Raw genomic sequence first — 25,402 nt, 5'->3', positions numbered from 1 at the left:
AGCTCAGATCAATCACATGGGAAAACACCCGCGTAATGGCTCCTCATGACCCTCGGAGAGAAAAAAAACGCCCGCCACATTCTATTTACCCGATGTTAGCTAAATAAGGCAAAAAGTATCCGCCGTCCTGCCTTCCAATTAATCATCCGACCGGGCCGGAACTCCGTAATCACCGTTTCTTTAATTTAAGATTATACTACCCGCAAAATGTAATCCATTATCGCTCTATATAGCTTTGTGACCATCCTGAGATGTTCGTTTGGACAATTTATAACGTTCAACATCTTCATTGTCATATGACTTATTTTTATTAAAGTAATGACTTCGCCCACTGTATAAACTTTATAGTTAAAATATTGTGACACTTTTGTGTATGTAATTAGCGATTTCTACAAGGTCAGACGAATACTAATGATCTCTTAAATGTAATAATTATAACCACAATTTTATTAAGTGATGATTTGGATTTCGGATTTGGATGCTATCAGAATTAATCAGTTCCTATGGGTTAATAAAGCGTGCAATATCCTTATAATTTATTTTCCTTAATGCGTACATGACATTGATGACGATTCTGTGGTTAGCTTACCTTAAACATTGCATCTCTTTTTCTCACCGGCTGTAGGAAGAGGACAACACAATTAATCGTCGTCATATTACTAATTTTATGTTCTAACATTTACTAATTAAATATCCATAACTTTGATAACATTTCGAAGTATAAAATACAAATTAATTTTACTATTTAACCATGACATTTTGTTCGCGATCGTACCGGTAACTATTTGATGGAAGATCCACTTTAATCGAATAGTTGAGCGACGTCAGTCAAACGCCAATGAGTTCCCAGTTGTTGTTAATTTGTTGTAAAATATCAATCGATTACCGCAATCTAGTGCTACATGATGAATCAACAGAGATTTAAAGAGGATTTTATTATTATTTACTTTACTATTGCATTATATTTCTTAGAGGTTGAACTAGAGCAAATAGAGCGTATCTTATAGCCATTTTTATAACTAACCCTCTTATTCATAAACACACTATAAACCTATTTTAGTTAAAAAGCTACTATAATATGTTTTCTCTTTTTCATTTCGCTAAGGAGTGAAAGAAACAAAACACTTTATAAGCCTTTCATAACTTCATATATTTTTATGAATAAGGGGGTATGTCTTTACGACCCCTACAAGTGTATTCTTATCTTATCTACTACTTAAGATCATAGAAGTATGTTTATGTCATAGATTCTCCAAAGTGGATAAGACGGGGAAATCCCAATGGCTAGATATTATTATCTAGATTATTTTTAAAATGAATCACAGCTCAGGAAAACTAGAGGAAGGAAATCCCGGTTTTTGACTAGTGATTGGTTTATCCAGAAAAACATTGTTGACTTACATGTAGAGTAGTGTCTAGTCAACCAGTCTCTATCATAAATATGGAGTTCTGGAGTAGAAATAATTATCTGGCAAACTTATTTGGCATTTATCCGCTAGCTGGAACAGTTACCCCCGGTTTCTTGGGTATATTTAGCGGTAGTTTATCTTTTCAATAGCATTTAGGCTCATATAAAAATGACAGTTTGAATAGATAAACTACCGCTAAATGTGCCTCAGAAAACGGGCTTAAGCAGTTTTCATTATTTTAAAAAGCTGCAATAGTAAAGTACATATTTATAAAATTCCATATAAACTTACAGATACAGTGTAACGGATAATATCGAACAGCGTCGTGTTTTCAAGTTTCAATCAAAAATGTTCGTTCGTGGTGTGGATTGACCAGGATATATTGTGTACTGTGTATTCGTAGATACAATAAGTGTTGATAAGTGTACCGCAGACATTGTTGGTATGCATATGTGTTATGAGCGACCGGGATTGGTCACCGCCCTGAACGGAGGCGTCGGGTAAGACTACTTTAATATTATCACATTATCCATGATTTTTTTCTAGTAGTACAGTCAATCCGATTATTTTTTCATATGATACCAACACAATTGATAAAGATTTATTTTAGTTTTGCAAACTTTTATCAATAGTGTTGGTTTCATATGAAAAAATAACCGAAACTAGTTCAAATTCCCACTGTCAATGTTACCCAAATGATTCAAAGTTACCCAAATTGACCTTAACTGACCGGCAATGAATATAAATAGCTTATATTCTGAAATCTACCAATACACAAAAAATATTCCAACAACAAACAAAAGATGCTTTATGAGTATTGAGCCGAAACATCAAGAAATACAATCATGTTAATACTGTATTTACAGTGGATCATAATCATGCAATACTAGAATTAACAATTATTATCCAGTGTTAATGTAGCTTTCTGCTTGTCAAAACACTTTAATAAAGTTTCCTTAGTTTCTGAATTCTACCAAAGAAAGGTTCCATCATATAACACTCATACGGAAAACATGCAAAAGGAAGTTTGTATCCTCAACTTCAAGTAAAGCCGGTTCTCTCATTTGTTTAATATGTAGTAGTCATATTTTACGGTATTTTCCCTATAAATAACGGTGATGGCCCGCATCATGTGTTGATGAGTAGCGCATAATTGTTTGAGGATACATTGTAACTTGCTCTTGTAATTCATGTAATTTTATGATGCCAATTGTAGGGGAAATGGGGTCAATAGTCATTGAACTTGTCAATGGACTGGCTACTCTTGAATTAAAAACATTTTAGAACGATTTTGTATACAAACTATAATCATATTTGCTCTTGCGGACTCAAATATATCTATCCATGTTAATGCAAAAACGATGTTAGAAACTAGAACATAAAAATGTATCCCGTCTATTTATGATTAAATAAATACTCTTTGGTAACTTTAACTTTTGAATATAATACGACATGTTTTAAAAAGCCATTAAAGACAATGTTTTAATCTAAAATAATGTAAAACGCCACATTATTTTTAGTACAATGCATCAACGTACGGGTCACACAGTCACAGACGGCCATTTTTTTTTAATTTCCTGCAAACTCGTCGCGTCGTTATTTATTACGTATTGTTTGTTGATGTTCAGTTCCACAACAAAGTATGCACATAATTAATCCCCGGGCAAGACACTAAACCCAGCGTTTGAGGTTTTATTCACGACTTTACGACATAACAAATGTAAATTTTAGTATGCTTTTAAAAAATTATGATGCCGTCCTTTCGCGGGGTTTGCCGTTAATGCGTTAAATTAACACTAGGCTTTTTTTCTGTTAAATTGTAAAACCGTGAACTTAGCCATAAATCCCTGTAGGCAAAAAAGTATTATCGATTTTATCGATAATAGTAAGTTTTCTTGCAACACTTGAATACTTACGAAGGTCCTTAATTATCTCTCACATCAAAAAATCTAATAGCACTTTCTACAAATAAACTTCTTTCTTACCAATAGTCGTATCCAATAGTGGTCTTTGTTCTTGCTCACTCACTCTGTTCTCATCATCTCATCCAATAATAATGTTACGAATGATCTAAAGTCATTCAACAATGCAAATATCAAGAGATTCAGAAATGTCTTAGAATATTCCTTGTATCACCAACATTCGGATATGACCTACTTCTTGCTGTCTTGTTTGACATATCTATTATAATACACTCAGCGGCAGAAAAAGTGGCCCAAAGCAAAACTACGATAAAACTTTTTAGAATATCAATATATGGTTATTATTTTGGCTATAACTATTAGTTAAACAGTTTATACACAAGTTTAGTTACAATTTACACTAAATAGTCGTAATTTTTAATCAAAAATGGGAAAAATTAAAAAATACAGCTTTTGTCGAAATCGCTTATTGAAAGTTTTTGCAAAAAACTAATTCTGCACCAAAGAAAAAATCTAGTTTATACCGCGTGTTAACTCCTCTAGCATTTATGGTGACCTGCATGCATTCTGGCATGCTTTGGAGGATGTTTTAATTACTTCTTGAAGAACTTTATCCCACACTCTGACTAGAGCGGTTCTTCGCTCACCAAGTGATTCTGGTGGGTTGGGCAGTGCACATACACTGTTTTTTAGCATGTGCCAGACATGTTCTATGGGGTTGATGTCTGGACTGCGAGCAGGCTTAGCCAGTTTTTGAATCCCGATATCAGCAAGGTGCGATTCCACAACGCGGGCGCTATGAGCGCGCGCATTAAACTGCATTAGAGTTAATCCTCCCAACCAATGAAACCCATAAGTGGCACAACATGGTCTTGGAGGATTTCTTCAATGTACCCGGCTGCTGTTAGGCGCTGATCTACGATGACAAGCTCCGTACGTGCCTCCAAACATACACCTCCCTACACCATAACAGACTCACCTTTGTAACTGACCGTCTGACGAGTTCTGTTGGGAAGAAACCGTTATTAATGGCGTTTGTACACTCTCTCACGACCATTTGGTACTCTTAATGCTACTCAGCACTCATCGGTAAACAAGAACTTGCTCCATTGGTCGATGGACCAATTCACATGTTTACGAGCAAATCGTAATCGCGCAACTCGATGGTGTCTCTCGAGTTCTGGTACTCGGGCTGGTCTTCCTGCCCGTAAATCACGTTCTCTTATCCTTCGCCTTACGTTCCGTTCACTAAGAATGACTCTGCATACAGCTTGAAGCCTCTAGTGAATCTCAAACGCTGACAGAAAGCGGTTTCTCAGCACTTCGAGGTTAACAAATCGGTCATCTCTGGCGGATGTACATGGTGTTCGTCCACTTCCTAGTCGCCGCGTGTAGAGACTAGTCTCACGATACCTCCTTATCGCAGACCTTAAAGCTGTACGCGATACATTGAAAAATGCAACCACCTTTCAATGGTAATGGCCCTGATCGGACAACAAGACCACCTAAGCCACTTGTTCAGCAGTAAGTGGCATCTTCAAATCTTTTCTGACATGTAAATAGACCAATAATCAACAAAAATCATAAAAAAAATCGTTTCCGTGCAGCAATATTTCAAAAAACAGATTTCAACTGACCTCTTGAATCAACACTGAATTCAGTTCTAACACACATTGTTAGAAAAAGTTATCCGTCACTTAAATTAATCTCAAATTAAACACTCCATAAAGCAAAACAGATCACTTCGCAACTACTTACAACAATATATATTTCATATATTACTTAATTTGTTTACAAATTCACGATAAGCGCTTGGGCCACTTTTTCTGCCGCTGAGTGTATATCCACTAGAAATTTGGTCTGGAACTAAAGATATTCTCTCTTAGCAACAGTTATACAAATTGTACACAGTCTGTAGGGATTCGATGATCAATTTGTGTCAGGTTACGTTCAAATGTAACCTTTAGAGCTTGTACACATTAGGCGTTTTTTGGGACGACGTTAGACGTACGTGAGTATGTCCGAATTGGTTCATATTTTCAAATTAATTTATAATTTGCCAAATGACTAGCTCAAATCATACAAAGGCCAATTCTTCTAATTTTTGACACCTAAAAATTACAGTGAACTGAAATGACACAGATACATTTTGTAATGCAGGATTGAAACGTTTATAATAATATGATTTGTCTTCTTTATGTAAAAAATAGGCAAAATAAAAGCTCTTACAGCTTGTATTGTAGAAAACGGCAAGTCTGTAACCGCTCTAACGCTCTAAGTAGGCCAAAGTAAAGGTCTAGACTCTCAGGTGAAATAAATCACGTCAAAAGGAATAAAGAAATATGCGAAAACATTGTAACTTGAAGTACTTGTCATAAAGTATCTTGTTTCACGAATTCTTGACACACATCATTGTTGAATGACTACCTTAATTTGAAGAAAAGAAGGGAACTTTTAAGCTTCTGAAATATTAAGGCGTTAAAATTTGCTTTTTAATCGCATATCTGTTTTTGTTGTGACTATAGCAGCGCAATTCTTCTTCTATGATACACAGAAAATCTAATCTAATCTCTAATATCATGCGGCTTTTGCCAATAAATTTAGTGATTTTACAGAAAGGTGTATCATTTTGAGGGTTATGAATTATGATCCGAGTGCAGTCGGACGGGCCGCTAGTCAACAAATAATTAACCAAAGAAAATAACTGCTAAACAAACTATTAATATATCACACTAATTGATACATTAAGCTGTATTTATTTCACAATAAGTGTTTATTAGTTATTCAGTGTGTTATGCAGCAGCGATACTGGCGCATGTTCGAGACGCATTACGCTTAACTTTATATACACGTATCATGCGAACTGTAGTGTACCCAGATTGTACTGCACGGATGGGAATGTTTCTTTGATTTCCTTAGCTTGTGTGATTTGCCGTTATTTTTATGTATATGTATGTGATGTACTATCGTCATTACACATGAACCATCTGTAAAAGATGGGTGCAGGTAGATAATAATTATGTAGTTTACTGTAATCAAATAAGAGCAGTGGTTTTATTTATGGCTAGAATATTTTTGACACTCAGATCTCTAGTAATCGCACCATAAATGCACCAAATAGCCTCTGTAAAGGGCGATTTATTTTCGAGTAGATGTTGTCTCATTCACTCTCAAAGCATTTGACATAAGATAGAGAAGGTAAAAAACTTTTACTTACGTAAAGATGTAGTAATATTTGTAGAATTCATACGATTAAATTGTCCACATTCAGATACAACTAGTCATATTACAAAGTGAATAGGTATGTCTAATATGTTAGAAGGAAATACAGTAAATACTGGAACGATTCCAAGATTTCCACCGCCGGTACACACAACATTATTCCTGATGGACATAGAATTACGTTATATTATGTAATACTTAGGCATTTAGGTATTTACGCGGCCGTAACAAAACTTTCGCGATGTATGATTCGCGATTAAGATTTTAAATGAGTAAATAGTTTGCTCAAATCAAAAAGATAGTATAGCATTCAAAGTTCAAACATCTACCTAGAAGGTAATCGAAAGTTTGTCTAAAGTGTTCGAAAATTTGATAGACAGAGGAATAATGTCTAGAGCTATGTAAAATACACAAAAATATGCTCTATAATAATAATATATGTACTTAGTTCTCTTCCCGGATTTGGTAAACATACAACAAATATCTAAAGTACAAACGGACAGATGCACATAGTATCTTTCGCAGTTATAAATCACTATATTATATTATTTATTTATTAAATTTAAATGAAAATCAGGAAAGTCCTCCACATCTCTCGATACGTAGCGACACTATCCACGTAATCAATAAAGCGAAATTCAACCGTTGTTCAACCATGCCTTATTAACTACGGCCTTTTTGTTACCTATCACATAAGTATTATGTATATATGAATACAATCGTGTTCAGTACACACATTACATTATCATCTGACCTTTACCTTTCATAAAAACTTGATAGAATTTTGTTTACTGTATTTATAGCGTAGACTTATGTGTACTGCATTTTGTTATGGATGAATTCCTGTACAGAAAATGCTTCTGTTGTTGTTTGAGTGTATTATTGTTTAGATATTAGTTTCAGTAATTAATTGTTTAAATAACTTGTATCTGTTAATAAAAATGTATTCTGAACTTGTATTCAATGAATACGATACAATTCATAAGGTGATGTAGAGATTTTCTATAATACTCGAATTGGTTGAGATTATTTCGCTTTTACGCTTTTCGTCTGGCAGTCTAAAACAAATATCATAAATAAGTAACTTTGGCACTACCCACTTTTTGCCTTTTACAAGCTAAGGAAAAGCTATTTACCAATATTTTTATCCCACTTTCGGTATTTAAAAATCAAAGATCCCGTTCAATATAAAAAATTGTCAGTGGTCAACTAACTCATGAACTGACAATACGACGACGGTCACTATTGTCAACAAATGGCGATGTGGTCCAACATATTGATAAAAGATACAATACAAGATCGTACACTTGTATGCACTTGTCTGATTATTCCGTTGTACGATTTTAAAAGGCTTCTAAGTCTTGTGAATACAATGTATGTTTTTGTTAGGAATGAAGTAGTGAACTCTATCTATCACATTTAATATAAGTGATTTGATTACGGTTTATAATAAGTTTCAAAAAGTTCTAATTCTTTGGTTTAAATGAACTTCTGAATCGTCTTCAACAATTTTCGTATGATGAAAAGATATAGGTAAAACTTTATGTACCAGTCTCTAATGGACACTATTTAATCTTATTTCGTTGGGTCAAATGTTGATACTTATGGGATCCAAGAATAACTATAATAATAGCAGCAAAGCTTAAAAAAAATAATTTTCATCAATTATCCGGGACTTATCCAGTAGTTTTAAATTCATTCGTTATTTAATTGTTTTTCTTCTCATGGACAAAAAATCTATCATTTTCAAGAATCCAGGCAGAGTAGGTATCTTTATTTTTGTACCGTGTTAAAATATAATCTCTTTTGTGTTGCGCTTTCAATGTTTGTTAAGCTCTCGCGATACAGTGATTATTCCTTTGTGATGTTCACCGTTTTTCATAAAAGCGAACCAAAAAAATCCAAAATTGATTGCTAGCGACTGCCTATCCTGAGGTATCGAGTTCGATTCCGGGGTCGGACAAAACAAGTCTTTTCTAATTTGTATTAGAATATTTCTCAATAGTAGTCCGGAGTTTGGTAATAGTGAGTTTGCTCCCTATTACATGGGATTAACATTGTTTATAGCGAAACGTGGGTGTATTTCAATACACCTCTGCTTACACCTTACGTATAACTAGCGTGAATCTATGTGTGTAAGAATATTGCATTGCTTCAGATTACTTCAAAAACTGCATGTCATCGTGAAGATTATTTAACCGAATCAACCTTGACTTTACATAATGTAGGTACTTAACATAATATTTACGTACTTTGAACATTTGTTTACGCATAACATTTGTACATGCTTGTTAGTATGTCACGTGAGCAAATCAATTGATGTTTCACAATATTTTACAAATTTTCTTCTCGAAGTATTTCAGGCTTTTATTTGAAATATATGAAGTGGTAAACCTCTTCTTGACATTTCTCCTCATCACCAAACATACAGCTGCTCAAACTGGGACCACGGCGAGTGGAACCTGCGCCAAAACGTTAGGCATTTTAAATATACCAATATATCAAAAAGAATATAACTTCTATATAGACGTACAATTTTAAACTCAATATAAAACAGTATTACGGCTGTACAGTAAGAGGCATACGGAGCACATACGGTAAGCTCGCGATAATCCAATAAGTTGGATTCCAAGTGGGTTGAATTAACCTCACTACGAATAGGGCACGATACCTCCTACTATGAATACAACAGTTAAATTATACACCGTATTAAATAGTTAAAAACCTCTGTGTCGCGGTAGCGATGAGGTCTAGGTTTTGATACCCGAGTCGGGTAAAGTAGTATTGATATTTTCAAATTTATATTAAAACTAGCTGACCCGGCAAACGTTGTTTTGCCATAAAAATTTAATAAAAAAACATTGTCCAGCGGACAAAATTGTGAATCTAAACCATTCTCAGATCCCCTTGAACACACACAAAAAATTTCATCAAAATCGGTCCAGTCGTTTAAGAGAAGTTCAGTGACATACACACTTACAGAAGTATTATATATGTAAAGATAATGTTATTATATAATATTATAGATGTATAAATGTAAATAAACCAAAGGAAGTGTGTAAGGATCGTACCAAGTGGCATTCTCTGGTATCTACCTCTATGGGAAAAAGGGCGTGATTTGATGTAGCCCGGAGTACGGTAACGTGCCCGGTATATGGCAATAGGCTCGCCCCCCATTGCATGGGACTAACATTATTAATGGCTAAACGTATTTCATACACCTTAAGTTATAACAGGCGTAATATGTATGTATGTAGTATTAAATAGTTTTATGTAGTGTACTGTTATATCACCCTGCATTAGGTAATAGGAATCGATGAATTGAGTTTGAGCGTTTGCGGGAGAGGATTATAGCTCGATGCGCTTATTGAAGTGACAGGTATTGTTTTCGCCGCAGTGCAAATTAGTCCGTATCGTCGTATAGTCTTGCATATATCACTAGCTACCAAATACACCTAAACTGTGAATAACTTGTCAGCAACAAATCACTCTAAATTAAAATGAAGAGGACCAAACATTCATCATAATTGTTACTCATCTAACATCCTAATGCCTGAGAATTCAACAAAATCGCGGAACTATAATACCGCTTATAACCTCATAATTTATATTGTGATGACGGTCGCAAACTTCACATGAATTATATTTTGTCACACACCGCAATTCATAATTTGCGTTTTCAGCCGTTTCCCACATTTATTATGTAATAATTACATACACTGAATTATTAATTAAATCTCGACGTGCTCACTACCGATGGTACATCCGCCATCATGTTTATTCCACTCTTTCCATTTGCTCAAATTCCCGTTTCCCAGAAACAAAATATTTAGACCATAACGTTCCTCTACCTCGGCAAATTAAATTTTACGTTCAAAGAAACTGGGAACATTTCGTTTAATAAATTTTTGAGGACTAGTACAATATTCATGAAGCAAAAGGGAAACGGAATCAGTGGGAACAACTTTTTAGAGGCGTATCTTAGGCCTATTGTTCGGTAAATGTACTTGCTCGCACACAAATCTTAGTAGTCGGTCACCGTTCATATTTTATCTGCGCGTGTGATCCGCTACTGTTCTCCTACAATACGAAAGAATCGAGATACGGATGCTCGTGTTGAAAGAATATTTATGTAATTGTTAGTTTCTCACAGTTATTGCAGCACTCTGATATCCGGTATCTCGAATACTAAACGACATAAACATATGTTAAGCATCAAGTCGCTCCTTCTTTGCCTGCGGTGAATTTCTATTACTCGACAGTTAACATAGAGTAAACACTATCACACCGAGTAGCGAGAAATAAATGGCCTTACTTCTGAAACTTAACGGATATATTTTACATTGATTAGAGGTCGCGAAACCGGATCCAAGTGTATTAATTAAAAATAATTACTTATTAAAGTGTTTGTTAAACCTAAGTTCCTTTAGATACTTTTTAAAATGACTATTCGAACAGCGTAGTGTATATTGGTTTTTTGCTAGACAGCCAAGTGAGTTCATTGGCCTGTAGGCTTAATCATTCAATAACCGAGCGTTGAGTGCGGAGCTAGATCTCTACATAACTACACTTATTTATGAAGCATTAACGATGTTTATATCGATATTTAAATGCGAGTATCTTATTTCTTGCAGGACTAGCATGTGGCTGTAAGTCACGTTATCTCTGTAATAAGGTATCGAGTGTCGGCCGTCGCAGCCTCACGTGAACGAGTTATCCAATAAAATCGCTAAACAGATTGCGAAATGAGTACAATTAATGCATCCTGGAGCCGGCTCCCGTACATTCGGCGAGCCAGTTAACTCATTATACCGTCTGGGTACTTAGTTGTCAGGTTATTACGCAACGCCACCACCCGTTAATTATTTGCAAGGGAACACTTAACTTTGCTGTTGACAAATGTACCTATGCCCATTTACTCGACATTTTGCACTGTTTAAGTGAAATTAACTCACGAAACTAGTTGTTCCGAAACTCTTTATCGTCTACTGACAAGTTTATTTAACCGTCCGATAGAAAACAGTGTTTAATAAATATAGTCGCCCAATCGCCCACGCGCTACGTCCGCGTCGGCGGATGAGCCTTACATTACATTTAAAGTTCAAGTCGTAAAAACAAGATAGAATAATATTTACTTTTCCAATGCACTTCGATTAATGAATGGTACATAAAATCGACCGTAAATATAATCTACAGGCGACAAAGTAAGCGAGTGTTCAACTATTTATCATAAAAAACTCATGAATGTTAAAAGCGACACTACAATTTGCTTTTTCATTTTTCTTTGAAGCGTGTTGATAAATGGTGGAATCCTGAACTAAGCTCTATGTGTTTAACTACGAGTATTTACCCGCAGGCACCTTTCAGCCTTCGTGCAAATTCACACATTTATAAATTGCCTGCTAGTGTACCTACATATTTTATATTAATGGTATTACTACTAACTTTCTTCGATCGTATCGGTGATCAATCGACACTTCAGTTTTATTAATTCTCGAAGGTAAGCTTCAAGTTTTTCAGCATATTAACTTAGTAGATATTTGGAGGATGGAAGAACTATAGTGGTGATTTTATTAAATAATAAATAACTTAGTATGATTGCGAAACGAAATCGTTTTGGGAATATTGAATAATCATCACGTAAACCTGCTTTTAAAGGACACAATGTAAATATTTTCAAAAGGTGTCGGTATAATGTTTGACATTGAATTTTTTTGCAAAAAATATAAAAAAATAACTTTTATACAAGGTAATACAATCAGTTGTTATATTCCCACGTCTCATTAAAACTAATATATGAAACATTGTAAGGAAGTGAGTTTAACCTTCTTTCGACAAAATCAAATTATCTTTTGCAATTTACGTGCACACAAATTGCGATATTATCTGACATTATAGTATACAAAGTTGGTTTATATTTTGTAACTTATACTAGAAACTGCTTTACTTTTTCAATCTTCATTTAAGACTAGATTAAAGGCAGTTGTTATCGACTACCGACAACCGAACTGTCATCGAGAAATGTTGTATGAAAATCTGATCAGCGCCTCTGACGGGTGTCGTAGGAAACATTTTGGCAGTACATTCTAACTGTCAAAATTTCGACAGCTAGCCGGTTGTCGGTAGTCGATAGTGGTAGAGAATCGAGGTACTGATCGGGAGGTCTCGTTTTCGATACCCGGGTCGGACAAAGGACTATTGGTCTTTATTAATTGATATTAGAATATTTCCCAATAGTAGCCCGGAGTTTGGTAACGTGCCCGATATATGGCACTAGGCTCGCTTTGTATTACATGGGACTATCTTCTATCTCTATAATCTATCTATACTAATATTATAAAGCTGAAGAGTTTGTTTGTTTGTTTGTTTGTTTGAACGCGCTAATCTCAGGAACTACTGGACCGATTTGAAAAATTCTTTCTGTTTTAGATAGTCCATTTAACGAGGAAGGTTATAGGCTATATATCATCACGCTACTACCAATAGGAGCAGAGTACCAGTGAAAAATGTTACAAAAACGAGGAATTTAACGCTTATGTAACGCAAGCGAAGTTGCGCGGGTCAGCTAGTCTCATATAATTCTGCATTCACTTTCGGGTATAACAGGCGTGATATTATGTATGTATGTTCCTATATACTATAAGAAATTAATAAAAGAAGTAGTCCTGTTTGTATAGTGTTCACTAACGTCGTTTCTCTATGAAAACAAGTTTAGCCGTTCCTAAGAGAAAGCCTGAATTAATAATGTCCATTATGTTCCTAGTTCTTTACAATATAACTTACTTTTATTTTGAAAGCTTTAATTTTATAAGTTCACCCTTTTGATAATAATACTAAAACGAGAAGAAAATTATCTCATATTGACTTTATTGGTTTTTTTTTTCTTAGACACGCCCGGTTAATGGCAATAACATTGTAAATAGCGTTAACTTTATAAACATGAATGTATTTCATACACCTTTATCCATACCTTCGGGTATAACAGGCACGATAATAGGGTTTGTAGTTTTTTTTTAATGAAACATAAGAATAACTAATACTCTGTCTCCTTAATTTTAAGTCCCTTGACGTTTTTAGGAAGTAATGGTTTAACCATACATTGTTGAAAGCACGATTCGGGTCAAACAGATAACGGATACTAAGAACTTGACTGATAACAATAGAATGTGGACTTACAAGAAAAAAGTGTGTAAGCATTTTGTGAAAAGTTTAATACATCAATGTAGCACACATATTTACTTGACATTCAAACTTTTGAACCTTTTTAAAACGCTACTTCCTTATCGATTAACCTTAAAATCATGAGACTGTTTAGTTCTACAGAGTGTCTCATTCGTATTGATACAGGTTGATGTTTTTTTAGTAAACATTATAACACATATTACTCAGGAAGTATTGCACTAATTATTGACTTTATCTTTATTACTTGAGAGTAAACGCCATTCCGCATTTCTACCTTGGATTTCTTGACGTTTTGGCACGGGATACACTGACTGTCAAATTGACAAGTTCTACAGAAATATTTGTTCTATGTCATCATCAACAAGAATATGTTTAGTACAGTTATGTTGTGAATCACAAGAAAATAATATCATTCGTACACAATAACCAATAATAGGGACCTAATATCTTCTACGAATACAACTATAGATATGCCTATTTAATCTAAAAATGAACTGTTGTAGTAATACGTTAACAGGTGGGCGGTTATTCACCTTTATTTTATACGACTCCCACGCAAAGTACCATCTTAGTGCTATTCTTGGATAAAACCGTAAGGAAACATAATTAAAATGTAGCGAAATATTTTATAGACATCAATCATTTTAAATTAAAGGTATATTTAGATTTGTCGCGACGATTTGAAGCCTTAAATGACTACCGAATTGTGAATTCTGTTCACCTTTCATCGTAGGCTTAACATAATTTTTGATGAACAAGAATAGTATTTTGAGTAGTATTCATTCAGTTTCTATGGGGAATAGAAACAAAGAGACGAATGCTTTAAAATCTTATTGATCTATACTAATATTATAAAGCTGGAGACTTTGTTTGTTTGTTTGTTTGAACGCGCTAATCTCAGGAACTACTGGTCCGATTTGAACAATTCTTTCAGTGTTAGATAGTCCATTTATCCGGAAAGGTTATAGGGTATATATCATCACGCTACGACCAAAAGGAGCAGAGTACCAGTAAAAAATGTTACAAAAACGGGGCAAATTATGACCCATTCTCTCTTATGTGACGCAAGCGAACTTGCGCGGGTCAGCTAGTTTGTTTATAACTGTCTAATTTCTTGTACGGATCTTGGAGTTCTTGTTCTGTATTATACAATACAAAAGTTTACTGAACAACATGGTGACCATGAACACTGGAAAAATTTACGAGAGTCTGTGACAAAGAGTGATACGTATAAGAAGAAGAAATTTCATCATAATTGGTTTAGCGGTTTAGCTGTAAAAATGTGACAGACAAACAAAGTTTCGCATTTACACATCAAATATGCAGCCTTTATACAAAATTATATAAACCTAGCCTATTATAATGCGAATTTCTTCCGACCGTCAGCTAGTTCCTAGAATCATATTTTTCACAAAATCGTATATTCGCATTTCGTCGCTATCTCAATCTTAAATGTTATACTAGAATGTCAGCGCAAACGTGTTTAGTTATTTTTTCTAGAAAGTACCGTGAGAAAGGAATATTGCTACTTTTGGCAGTTTTGTTGGAATAATAATATTTTTTTAACAAAGTTTTTGACTCGAGAATTAAACGTTCCTTTTAAGATACTTCTTGTGAAGAGATCAGTATTGCGACTCCACATGGATCTCTTGCAAGCAACTTAATCTAGATACATACACATAGTTTAGTCCTGAACTACTAATATTTCAATTATATCTTCTGTTAAAGTATTGAATTACATGGCGACACAAATTACGATTTTATCACCACAAATTCTAAGTCCAATAACTTTTATATTAAAGTCTCAATTCTTACTAAAAATATATTTGAATATCAAGCGTATTTCAGTGCAAAAGCCCTTCAGAAGTTTAAATATAGATCAGAAGGCAGCCTTAGAGCGTCAAATAAAAAATCTTCCACAATTTCGTACTAGGTTACACGGTCAATGTATAGAAATGGCCTCGTAATTACAGGGTACTAACGTATTGCGAACTTTGTATGACACCCACGCTTGTACTGTTAAAGTACAGCGAATTTTTCTATTGTAAGATTACACGTACTATTTGTATGTAGGCGTTTTCAGTCTACTCACAAGTTAGTAATATTATTGATTTGATATTATTATTGTTGTCTACTTGGGTATTTGTATTTGCTATTTGTTAAATTTGTAGTTCTGCCTCATGTTATATTAGGAATGAATGAGATAGCTTGATGAATGCGAAAACTCAAGTAATCTCGTGGTTGTCTCAAGACGAGATGTCTTTAACTTTTTTATGCATATAATATAAACTAATTAGAGACGATGTATTCGTTTTCGTAAGTAATTTCGAGAGCCCGCGGTCTTGGACATCTTTGACAATCATGACACATGTTACATGAAAAAACGAATGCCCTGGAGGTGTATGAACTTAAACATATTCATAATTGTATAGTCAACACATGGGAAAAACTCGTGATATCATCATTGTAACAATGGCGACAAGTTATCGGCCATTGATAAACATGTCCTCTGAAATATAACGGTGTCAATGACCTCACAACCTAACCTATGACACCGTTCGACTTAGCCGCGCCTTTAATCGAATTACTTACTTTTTTACGGTAAATACGTGAGTTTTTATTTGCCCTTTTTAGTTATTTAAACGTAGTATTTTGGAGTTTTCAAATATTCATAGTGTCAATGTGAACCTTCTGTAAAACGTCCAAATTCAGAAACGTTAAAAATTTCTCGTTTGTTTTTTTGACTATACACACTATACTAAACTATCTTTTAAAACAAAATAACCTATGATAATAATCAGAAAAAATCGCGCTAAACTTAACATACATTCAAGAAATAAAGCATAAACTTAACTTTAGTATTTTTCTCATAAACAAAATAACTAAAATATAAAGGTTATTAAGGTTGCGTGTTAAAATATATTCCTGTTATATATGTGAGCTTATAAATAGCACATGAGCTTAAGGCCTAACAGATAAATATCCACAACAAAACTGTTTAACACTATGACGTCAATTCACTAAACAAATGATAACAAGGAGATAACGTTCGCATCAATGTTAGTTTGTACCAAACGATTAAATATTTTTTTACAACACTACCTCACTAAGAATATTTTTTTCTGTTGGAATATCGTCAAATGTGTACTTTTCGTAGAGTTTAATTCTTAGTATTATGTCTAGTTATGTGACTACACTTAAAATAAAAGGACTGTGACTAAGCCTCATACTGTGAACAGTAAACTTAATCAAATGTTATGTGTATCAACCACAATTCAGATTTCAGAGAAACGATATTCAGGATAGAAGATCGTTTTCAATCAATATATCCACGTTGTAGTTTTTCCATATAGGTAGCTGACATTCATTTCACAATATCAAACTACAGTAAAACTGGAATGTCTAGTCAATTAATCTATAATTGTCCTATCCTGTATCAAAGATAGTTTATTGAAAACAGTCGGTATAACATGTCAAACAATACTTTACATTAACGATAACACGACCTACCTAAACCACCGCAGTACAAAATCAAGTCTCAAAAACTTTTCCACGCTTCTCTTCTATTAAAAAGCCCAGTAGGGACTGATTGGTTAACAAAGGAAGTAGAAATTCGTTGTATAACCCAAAGGAACTACCTGTCCGTGCGGGACAAAAGTCCCTTGGAACGGTGCGGGGTTCTTTTGTGCCAAGTTTCGTCATCAAATACAGGGTGTGATTGTGTAATAGTATACAGTGTTATTGGTAAACGATCGGCAGCTGGTGCACCCCTTGTTGCTTCATTTGTGTTTGAGTATGCCGCGATACGTGAAATTAGTTTTCAATTTTGTGTAGTTTAGAGATTTTTGTTATGATTATTATGACTGATCAAGTTACTGTTGTTAATGGTCCAAGATCTTGTGATTTTCATTCGTAATTAATCTAAAACTTAAGCTACATTCGCAGTATAAAGTAACATATTCGTCTACTTAATCGTTTCTGATACGTATTTCCTACACGAAAAAGAATAAATCAGGAATAATCTACCTTTTACAAACGAGAATCTGATCACTAATTTCATAGTTATAATCTTACAAAATTCCGATTGATACAATTCATCTCTGCATAATAACATTAGTATAAGTATTAACAGAATATAATCTAAGTTCGTAAGGGTATGAAAGTGTGATGCAATTTGCACAGGTGGAGGGTGCTTCTACCAAATGTAATCACTTAGTCTCGCGCGTGCATCTCGGGAGTACACCGTTATACAATAGACAGACTTAATCTTATATAGATGGTGAATCTTTCCTCTCTTCACCGGTTTAATGGTGAAATACGAAGACGATATTCTTTCTTAGTAACTTAACTTTAACGTTTATTGTAGCGAAGGAAATGATTTTGACTAAGACTTTAATTTGGGTATTTTTACAGTGAATTTTGCGAATGTTGTTTAAGTAACTCTTCACATTTCCTTGTTATTTATCAGTCGTCACTATGTTATAACTGAGTGTCTTGCGTCATTTATAAACTTCCCCGTCACAGTCAAATTAAAGCGATTAAAATCAACCGTTATACATTTAAATGAACGTAAACGAACTTGAACTTTACCGTATTTCCTTACAACATAGATAATTGCTAAAACTGATTGTGTTCCGGACTTAATAGCTTACATTTTATTGCTGGCTGCTTTTGTCTCTCGTTTATGTTCCCAACAAATGCCTGTACATAAATACTATATTATCTTTAAACTGTGCAACGTTGACTTTAGCTATTACATATGCAAGTATGTCGGCGGTGTTAAAAGCCTTCTCTGATGTTCTGTTTGTTTCTCTTATCTCGTTCTAAGGCGACTAAATGCCGGGACGTGGTCCCACTGCCAGCGATACACGTGGCGGAAACAATCATATCTATATCGGTCATTCACACTGATAACCTCACTGCGAAAACAACTTTTAATTCAATATTTAAAAATTTTAACTGCACTGATTGCGTTCAACATAGAACGAAATGCACGCGAAATGGAACGTGTTTACTGAATTGTAGGAATGATTTTTGCATTCATATTTTTCGTTTATCAACATTTTTAATGCGTCATCGGGAAATTCGAAAAGGGAAGATTTTATTGCTGTTAACTGGCCGTGTATTTTCCATTGAAAATCGGGAGTTTCGTTAGGGCAATTAAGAGATTACCTGCATATTGGAATTTTGTGCAATGCGAATAACGTTTTCAGATTTTTGTAACATGATGATTTTGCTAATCGTTTGTTTGGTATTATCGCTAGCTATTGTACAGTGAGACTGTTTATTCGATGAATACAATGTTTGGCATTGAATATCGAACTACCTTGTTACCGGTCCGGGTGGTCTTAGCACTTCACCCACACTGCAAAAGGTTTATGCGACTTGAGCGCGTTTGTCTCATTTTGCTTTGCTTTATTCTAAACGCTTATATTATGCTTTCTTCTCTTTTCGTAATGTGATTTACAGTGCAGTCTCTCAATTTTGAAATATTGTTTCTGCCTCTGTCGTTAGGAAGTGTATTTTAATAACAGAAATAATTATGGTCGCTTACATATAGAAATTTAATAACGTTTTAGTATCACACCATAAATCAAGTATATTTCAACCCGCAAAGTTTTAATGTATGAAAAAAATATTTAAATCATTATTATTATAGATATTTTTAGCCTAAAACTCCTATTGAAAAAAAAATATTAAAACGATTTTTCTAACCATAGTTTTCTTCTTTCCAAAACAATACACTAATCCGTATTGAACATAACTTTACCTTACAAGGCTTACTACGTCACTATTGTCCATCCACTTACAAAGTGCTCAATATAATGTGTCTAACTGTACCTTGTTGGTACTTAAGTAAATCATTTGTTTTGTAACTTTAACAAACGGGTTTTTTATGTAAATAGAGATTAACTTTCTTTGAAAGAGTATGTTATTTAAGTACGTTTTTTACGAAGGTATTAGGTTAGTAGTCCTTTCAGAATTCAACTTATTTTGCTAAGCACATTTCAATCCTTATTATATGAGGCATTTGTATAAAATTTTGGTACGAATAGTTTTCTATTACATTGGACGACCGATGGCAATACAGGATTCCCCATTTTGCTGCAGAATATAAGACATTGTCACAGAAAACATTGACAAAAAAATCTATGATAATTTGTTTCAATCGTGATTCAAACTCCACACTCAATAATCGTTTGTCGTACAAACATGAACATATTATTATTTATTAGGATAACCACAATATAACACTAATAATACTAAGGGTTAAACAGGAAGGGCAGTAGCTTCCGCTCGACACCCTTTGATAGAGCGAGAGGTCCGATATTGAAAAGAGATGGAGAGAGAACAGGTGACACATGTGACCAGGTTTTTAGTCTTGACTTCAAAGATTATGGATTTTAGTACCGGTATTTATTTACTGTGAGACAGAAATATTATTATTTTTGTTTATCGTTTAGTAAAGTTATAGTAATAAATTAAAACACCTGATAAATAAAATATTATTATACCTAGCTGATCCACTTATAATAAAAAATATAAACTATTAAAGGTTGCATACATTTTTAAAACAGTACTTTCAGCTATGGCAGTAGACAGTGAATGCCATTTCCAAAGATTTTACGTACTTTTTAATTTTCTGTGATGTTAAAAGCAAACATTTACAATATACTACCAAAAAATCTCCACTTGCTACAGTTTCTTCAAACCTTTTATGCTTCAATAACGTCATGTCAATTTCTTTTGAAAATTAAACAACTATTTTTACATTTTCAATAAATATGATTGAATAATTCGTTCGACTCCGGCACTGACAACTGACAACGGACATCCGCGTATCATTATAATTTATTCACAGATCATGCATGCAGTTTACATTGCGGTTTACTCATTTTCATTATATTATTATAACTTTCATTCATTATTCATACACAGTTTTCGCACCGATTAAAATTAAATACAATTATGTGGGTACTTGGGTAGTAATTTGATGAATTATTGTTTTACTTAGATCTATAATTTTGTGTTAGGACAGAATATACTCGGGTTTGAAACAAATACAGCAATATTTATGTTTTCGAAGTTATAGGTGTATTAGTAATAATTATCATTTGTTCTAACTTTGAAGTAAAACTGCGTGATTCCTTGCCTGCTAGAGTTTTTTGAAGGAATGCAAAGTTACTTACTCTTGTGTAATTAAGGTCCTCTATCGTTCCATTACACTCGTGCTCAGTACTGGGACAGTAATGTGTTTAATTTACTATGTGTATAATGTGTTTAAATAAAATGTATCCACTACGCTTCTTGATATTTAAAAATAATAATGATTAGTGTACCGCCATTCGCTACTGTCCGTTTGTTTGTCGACGAAAATAGACCGCAATATTCCGTGGGTGGTGTAATGGATGCTAAAATGAATCTATGATCGATTGCCCAACATTAATTTGTTTATTGTAGAGTATTTTTAGTGCAGTTTTATTAAAACTGTTATTAGTGAAGTTTTATTGCAAGCGTTGATAGATTAAACTTTGTTTTTGTTTTACTTTCGAAAGTTCTAGATGTGAGTTTGTCAACTGACATTTTTGTTGAAGTTGCTGAAGTTTTTGATGACTGATAGATGAAGATTGACGTAGATACTTCACTTTTCATCTGAGACAATAGGAAACATCTTTAAAAGCGAGAAGAATACTAGCTTTAAAAGAGTAGACTCATCTGTGTTTTTCTTTTCACTTTTTACAGTGTAATAAGAGTCACAATCATCTAATATAAATAAATAAATAAATTTAACCCATTAATGTCCCACTGTTGGGCAAGGGTCCTCCTCCTGTAATTAGGGAGGGGTTAGGAATGAGTACACCACGCTGGCCAAGTGCGGGTTGGAATGATGAATTTAAGTGAAATATATCATCTGATATATTTCACTTACATTCATGACTAAATACGCAGATCTAAGCTGTAAATAAACGTGTTCTCTTGCATACGCGCACTTAATTATGTGTAAGTAAGTGTTTTTATTTGAACGCACGTAATAATCGAGGCTTGGGGCTAAATCGACCGGCTGCGCTATAAATCTTTCAAACAACTACTGACGGGAGTACAGCGAAAGTGAAAACGTTGAGCGATTCCATAAATTATATAGCATTTTTTATACCTTCACTCATTGACGGATAGCTGTAATACCTCGATTATTTTTTCTTTAATATAGTTTAGGATAAAGCAACGCCAACCTCTCTCTCATTCCGGGATGAGACCCTTCCCCAGTGGAACAGTAAATGGTTAAGTTTATCTAGTTTTTTTTAATTAAGGATACCGAAAACTTGACAATTGAATACAGTTTTATATCAAAATAGAAAACTCCCAAAAAATACTGTATATTCCATTTCTACACACCTCTCTTTTGAAGCATTCTTTTAGCACTCCAATAAATCCTTGACTTGGTCTAATCAATAACCCTAGTAGTAATAGTCATTGAATACATACGCGTACAGTACCTACTACTATTCAATGCTTATAACGTACACTCACACGCATATAACACAGGAACTCGTGCGCACATCGCACGCATCCTATACAGATTTCAAGTTATGATAGCGTTTGACTGTGTGCGTGCGTCACGCAAATTATTAAGTACAATTTTTTTATGAACTAATTCGCCAGCTGCTCCCAATATAACAGTATCATACAATACTCGGATACAGATGGCAAGAGTCAGTTTTCGCATCCTTTAAACAGGTGCTGGACTGGTCTTAACAATACAGGATTGGGTGGACAGGATAAAGCTTGGACAATTTTAATGGATCCGGGAGACTTTATAAGCACGGATTAGTACTGCCAACATACTTATATATTGTTGAAATACGAAAGTCTGTCTTTTACGCTGTCACAGCAAAACCATTGCACAGATTTTAAAGAAAATTTGCAGGAGGACGCGAAAATTTTAGCCTCTTTTTCTGCCAAAACATGCGATGAACCGCGCAAGCTAGTACAGTACCCACACAAATATAAGTTAACATACTTAGAAGCTCTCCAGGTATACTTGAAAAGTTTTTGAAGGTTTATGATAGTCATCTTGGCTCTATTGCCAAACATCTTTTGAGAGTAGAAATCCGGACCAACTTATGAAACGAAAAATCTACAATACTATCGCATTTGTACTTCACACTGAGCAATAACTCAATCGATGTCATAATATATCGATGTGAAAACTAGTTCTATAATACAAGCCAGTCAAGGACGGCGTGCAAGATGCAAACAAGTCGGTCAATATAAGTGCATGTTCGATTATAATGCCCACGAGGCTTAAGGCACAATACGTGTTTATAGTCTGAGAGACGACTACATAAAACGAGAGAGCACTTTTTATGACATACTGATGTTAAGTTTAAAAATAACGTTTTAAAAAAGTAAAACCTTTATAAGCATAAGGCTTTTTTACTAGATTTTAAGCATGTTTTTGCCGTTATTGGCAACTTATCTTTGTAGTGAAATTGTCTTACGCGTCCGCCGTGCATGACTGCACCTGCACTTGGAAATAGCAGAAAAGAATTCACAGCCATCGTCATACCTTTTTACTTCTTCAGGAAAAAAGGAAAAAAATAAACGTGTGATTAAAAAACAACAAATGCTAGAATCAGACAAGAGCGAGTGCGCGGGAAACAATGATATCACAATTACACGTTTCCATATTCAGTGTTCTATGAATGTGCCAGTGCATTAGTACTAAACTACAACTGTTTACCGTAACGCGGCGCTCCCCCCTCCTCCCCTCTCGCCCCGCTTCGCTGCACTTCACATTAAAAACTGCTATATCGAATATCGTATAATGGAGTCGCCACGTCATGTTATTGTTATTTTACGATGTGCTACCGCAAGCCCAACACTATTGTTTTATTGTTGAACTAACCGTAATAGATAACTAGCCGTTAAACTAAGAGTATCGATAAATAACGTGGTCTTACCAGTTTCTTTTATAGATTACACTTTGACTTTGAACTTTGCTAACAAGTACTTGTGATTGAGGAAAATAAACTCGATTCGTGTTCATAATGACTTTTGTGAAATCTGAGGTTTTTGGTTTTGAATTCGATTGCGGTTTTTTTAAATTGAAATACTAGAAAACCATTCCATCAAATAAAGACAAAAAATTAGCACCGTTTTAGAGGCCAAATTTTCTGACAGTGATATTACATCACAAGCGCAGAATCGTAAAAAATTGCGTACTGAGGAGGAGGCCTGTACTCAGCAGTGGGTAGAAATAGGCTGAGTAAATAGACAGATTATGATATGACATAATAATATAATTTTCCCATACCAGCAAATGAAATAAACAAATCTTTCAACAAACATAAAAGACGCATTACAGTAATATATCTGCCTAAAACCCCTAATACAATCATAATTCTATATTTATGGTTTAAAGCAGCCAAGTTATGGCTTCATCGAATTAATTTTATATTTATTGAGTCATGTGATTTAATGGGAAGCAGATTGTGCTTTATTGATACATCTGCGCCTGCGCATGTAATCGTCATGATACTAATCGTGTCATCATGTGAGTGATTTATCATATGGCCTCGATAAAATGATATTGCTCTTAATTGCTTCATCGAAGATAGAAAGTACTTGAAAAAGTACCTACCTTTTCTTTGTTCTTGTGTTCTTAACACAAAAACCGTATTTCATACCTTTTTGACTTGTCGATTTTCCATCGTTGGATTAGTTTATTCGAAGAGTAACCTTAATATTTAAAGAAATACTATGTGGAGAATCTGACAAAACAACAACATTTGTCTGGTTAGCATAGAACTTGTTGTTTTGAGGCTAATAACAATTTTCAGCATCAATCGATTTTTTGTATATAATAATCAATTAATTTCTTTACACTATGATACCACTTGCTGATTAGTAAGACTGATATGCTTATAAATGTAGCAAAGTTTTATCAAAATCTTATAGTACAATCGCTTGTTAATTAATTTCTAAATACGTTTCTGACATGACGAACATGATACTTGCAGGGACAAAAATAAGAGACTTTGTAACTATAATTTACCTAAAGGTGTATATTTCAAAATGCTTACGACATAAGTACGAATAAGTATTAGTCATACATTTCCACTAAACACACGTAAAGCTTCAATATATTTTATTACGAAGTGAGTCATCGATAGCTTTCTGGTAACCTCTAAATACATTTACATACATAATTACGTCTATGTATCATTGTCAATCGCACTTTAATTTATAATTATACTAATAGAAAATAAACAAGAATTTATTTAGAGAAATTACGCATCTTTTCCCTGTAATAAACATTCGGAAGGCAAATTTCATCATATCCCAAAAAATGTCTACCAGGCTTATCGAAACCGAAACTTTTTGATTTGCTATCTACAACTGGCATTTCAGTTGCCATTTTTGTTGTTGATTTTCGTATTGTAAATAACCAAATAATAACACCTATAGAAATCGTAAAAAGGTATATAATTCAATGTGCGATATAAAGTAAATATTCTGTACTATTATTTCAACGTAATTCTAACATCAAAGTGTAGCCGAAACCTTACAATGTATTCGTATTCTGGTCACTTAGGGTCGTCGGAAACTTCAGACAATAGGTCATTTGTAATAAGCAGTTAGCTCCCTACCTATATTGTACAGGGT

At 34.1% G+C, this 25,402-nt stretch overlaps 1 protein-coding gene across 4 annotated transcripts in view; it reads left to right on the top strand.

Moving 5' to 3' along the window:
* LOC142980625 (uncharacterized) overlaps window positions 1-25,402 on the top strand; it is a 224,501-nt gene that overhangs the window by 97,520 nt on the left and 101,579 nt on the right. For 2 of the 4 annotated variants that reach the window (XM_076126113.1, XM_076126112.1), the window contains exon 2: window positions 1,703-1,909. The exons of the other annotated variants lie outside the window; for them this stretch is intronic. In XM_076126113.1, coding sequence (XP_075982228.1) covers window positions 1,854-1,909 — 56 coding nt within the window. In that variant the 5' untranslated portion in view covers window positions 1,703-1,853. The remainder of the gene's footprint in view (window positions 1-1,702; window positions 1,910-25,402) is intronic. 4 annotated transcript variants of the gene reach the window in all.

Source organism: Anticarsia gemmatalis, chromosome 18, assembly GCF_050436995.1.
Source record: "Anticarsia gemmatalis isolate Benzon Research Colony breed Stoneville strain chromosome 18, ilAntGemm2 primary, whole genome shotgun sequence".
Taxonomy (NCBI): domain Eukaryota; kingdom Metazoa; phylum Arthropoda; class Insecta; order Lepidoptera; family Erebidae; genus Anticarsia; species Anticarsia gemmatalis.
This window is presented reverse-complemented; position numbering and strand designations above follow the sequence as displayed.